Source organism: Nicotiana sylvestris, chromosome 5, assembly GCF_000393655.2.
Source record: "Nicotiana sylvestris chromosome 5, ASM39365v2, whole genome shotgun sequence".
NCBI classification, from domain to species: Eukaryota; Viridiplantae; Streptophyta; class Magnoliopsida; order Solanales; family Solanaceae; genus Nicotiana; species Nicotiana sylvestris.
The window spans coordinates 128288331-128291221 of record NC_091061.1 but is presented as its reverse complement, the minus strand read 5'-3'; the positions used below and the strand labels follow the sequence as shown (position 1 = coordinate 128291221).

At 43.1% G+C, this 2891-nt stretch overlaps 1 protein-coding gene across 1 annotated transcript; it reads right to left on the bottom strand.

Annotated features, from left to right (window-relative positions):
* Positions 1 to 562: 562 nt before the first annotated feature.
* On the bottom strand, positions 563 to 1024 carry LOC138869298 (uncharacterized). The gene has a single exon (XM_070146905.1). It carries the CDS (start codon positions 1022 to 1024, stop codon positions 563 to 565), a length of 462 nt encoding a protein of 153 aa, XP_070003006.1.
* Between the last annotated feature and the right edge of the window lie 1867 nt (positions 1025 to 2891).

The window sequence follows — 2891 nt, the reverse complement described above, 5'->3', positions numbered from 1 at the left end:
CAAATGAGTTTCAACAAGTAATTACGTGCAAGTGAGAAGATGAACTATGTTTAATTTCTTAGAGGTTTCAAATTTGCGAAAAAGGTAACAGGGGGTCCTCATGGTCTATTTATAGGAAAGCCCCTAGGGCCCAGCCTCACCTACTAGTGCGGACCGCACAAAATGGACCGCGGTCCGCAATGCCTTGTTTAGCACAAGTTTGAGAAGTCAACCTTCTGTGGTCCGCACAAAACGGACTGCGGCCGCAGAGGTCCACCGTGGACCGCACAAAATGTAGTGCGGCCGCGGTGGAAAACTTCAGAGAAGCTTTATCATACCCACGCTAGTGCGGTCCACACAGAATGTACTACGGCCACACTGGAAACTTTAGAGACCTACACATTTGTCCATCATGCCTTACACTGCATCAACATAACCCTGCAACATCTCACAACCAATTAGCCCAAAAATCAATCCTATACTACAAAGAAAATCAAAGAAAATGACAAGAAGAAAAAGACATGGGTTGCCTCCCAAGAAGCGCCTGATTTAACGTCGTGGCATGACGCAAGTTACCATCACATCATTTGAAGTGAAGAAGTGCCACCACGTGGATGTCATTAATTTTCCCAAGATAATGCTTGACCTGGTGCCCGTTAACTCTGAAGACTTCACCATTTTTATTTTTCAAATCAAGAGCACCAAAAGGGGTCACAAATACAACTTCAAACGGTCCACTCCATTTGGATTTGAGCTTTCCCGGAAACAGACGTAAATGGGAGTTGAACAAGAGAACAAAATCACCTACATTAAACTCCTTTCCACGAGCATATTTTTCATGAAGGTACTTCATCTTGTCCTTATACAAGGATGAACTAGAGTAGGCATGGAATCTAAATTCATCATGTTCATTGAATTGTTCAACACAAAGATTAACTGCCACATCCCATTCCAAATTTAACTTCCTCAAATCCCACATGGCCTTGTGCTCTAGCTCAACCGGAAGATGGAATGCTTTCCCAAATACCAACCGATACGGATACATCCTAACTGGAGTTTTGTAAGCCGTCCGATAAGCCCATAGAGCATCATCCAAATTCTTCGACTAATCGGTTCTATTATCATTGGTCGTCTTTGACAAGATACTCTTTATTTCCCTGTTGGAGACTTCCACTTGACCACTTGCTTGGGGATGATAGAGGTTAGAAACCTTGTGATTGACACCGTACTTGGAAAGCAACGTGTCGAAAGCTTTATTGCAAAAGTGAGACCCCCATCACTAATAATCGCGCGAGGAGTGCCAAACCTCGCGAAAATGCTCTTTTTAAGAAATACAACAACACTCCAGGCTTCATTGTTGGGCAGAGCCACGACTGTAACCCACTTTGAGACATAATTAACCACCACGAGAATGTAAGTATTCCCACAAGAGCTAACAAATGGACCCATGAAATCGATGCCCCAAACATCAAAGATATCCACTTCAAGAATTGTATTGAGAGGCATCTCATCCCTTTTTGAAATTCCACCCACTCTTTGGCAATCGTCACACCTCTTCACAAAATCACCCGCATCTTTGAACAAGGTTGTCCAATAGAATCCACAACTAAGAACTTTCGAAGTGGTCCTCACCCCACCATGATGGCCACCATAGGGTGACGAATGACAAGCCTCTAAGATACTCAATTGTTCTTCCTCCGGGACACATCTACGAATCACACCATCCGTGCAAATCTTGAACAAGTATGGCTCATCCCAATAGAAATCCAAACTATCCCGCTTGAGCTTCTTCCTTTGGTTAGAAGAGAGCTCACACGGGATTACTCCAGTCACAAGGTAATATGCAACATCGTCAAACCATGGAATATCATTCATTGACGCCGCAAGGAGTTGTTCGTCAGGAAATGAATCATTGATCTCAAGGCCATCACAAGGCCTCCCCTCCTCCTCCAAATAGGACAAGTGGTCCGCCAATTGGTTCTCACTACCTTTCCGGTCCACAATTTCTAGATCAAACTCTTGAAGTAGTAACACCCATCGCATCAATTTTTCCTTGGAGTCTTTCTTTGTCATCAAATACCTAAGAGTGGCATGATCGGTGTGCACTATGACCTTGGCCCCCATAAGATACGGCCAAAACTTTTTCATTGCAAATACTATAGATAACAACTCTTTTTCGGTAACCATGTAGTTCCTTTGAGCCTCATTCATGGTCTTGATTATGTAGTACACCGAATGAAACATCTTATTAACCTTTTGACCTAAGATAGCCCCTACCGCAATGTCACTTGCGTCACACATGAGCTCGAAAGGCAAGCTCCAATTTGGTGCGGTAATGATAGGGGTAGTGGTCAACTTAAGCTTGAGAAGCTCTAATGATTGTATACATCCCTCATCGAAGACGAACTTTGCATTCTTTTCTAGCAACTTGTACAAGGGATGTACCACTTTTGAAAAATCTTTTATAACCCTCCGGTAAAAACCCGCATGCCCAAGAAAACTCCTCACCCCTTTGATAGAATTAGGGGGAGGAAGCCTTGAAATCACCTCTATCTTGGCTTTGTCAACTTCAATTCCATGCTTTGAAATCTTGTGACCCAACACTATACCCTCTTCAACCATGAAATAGCATTTTTCAATTGAGTACGAGATTTGTGTCTTCACATCGGACCAATACTCTATCCAAATTTCTCAAACATTCTTCAAAGGAATCACCAACCACACTGAAATCATCCATGAATACCTCCAATATATCTTCCACCATGTCGGTGAAAATAGCCATCATGCATCTTTGGAATGTCGCCGGAGCATTACACAATCCGAACGACATCCGAGAGAAAGCGAAGGTTCCATACGGACAAGTAAAGGTGGTCTTCTCTTGGTCCTCCGGGGCAATTAAGATTTGATTATAC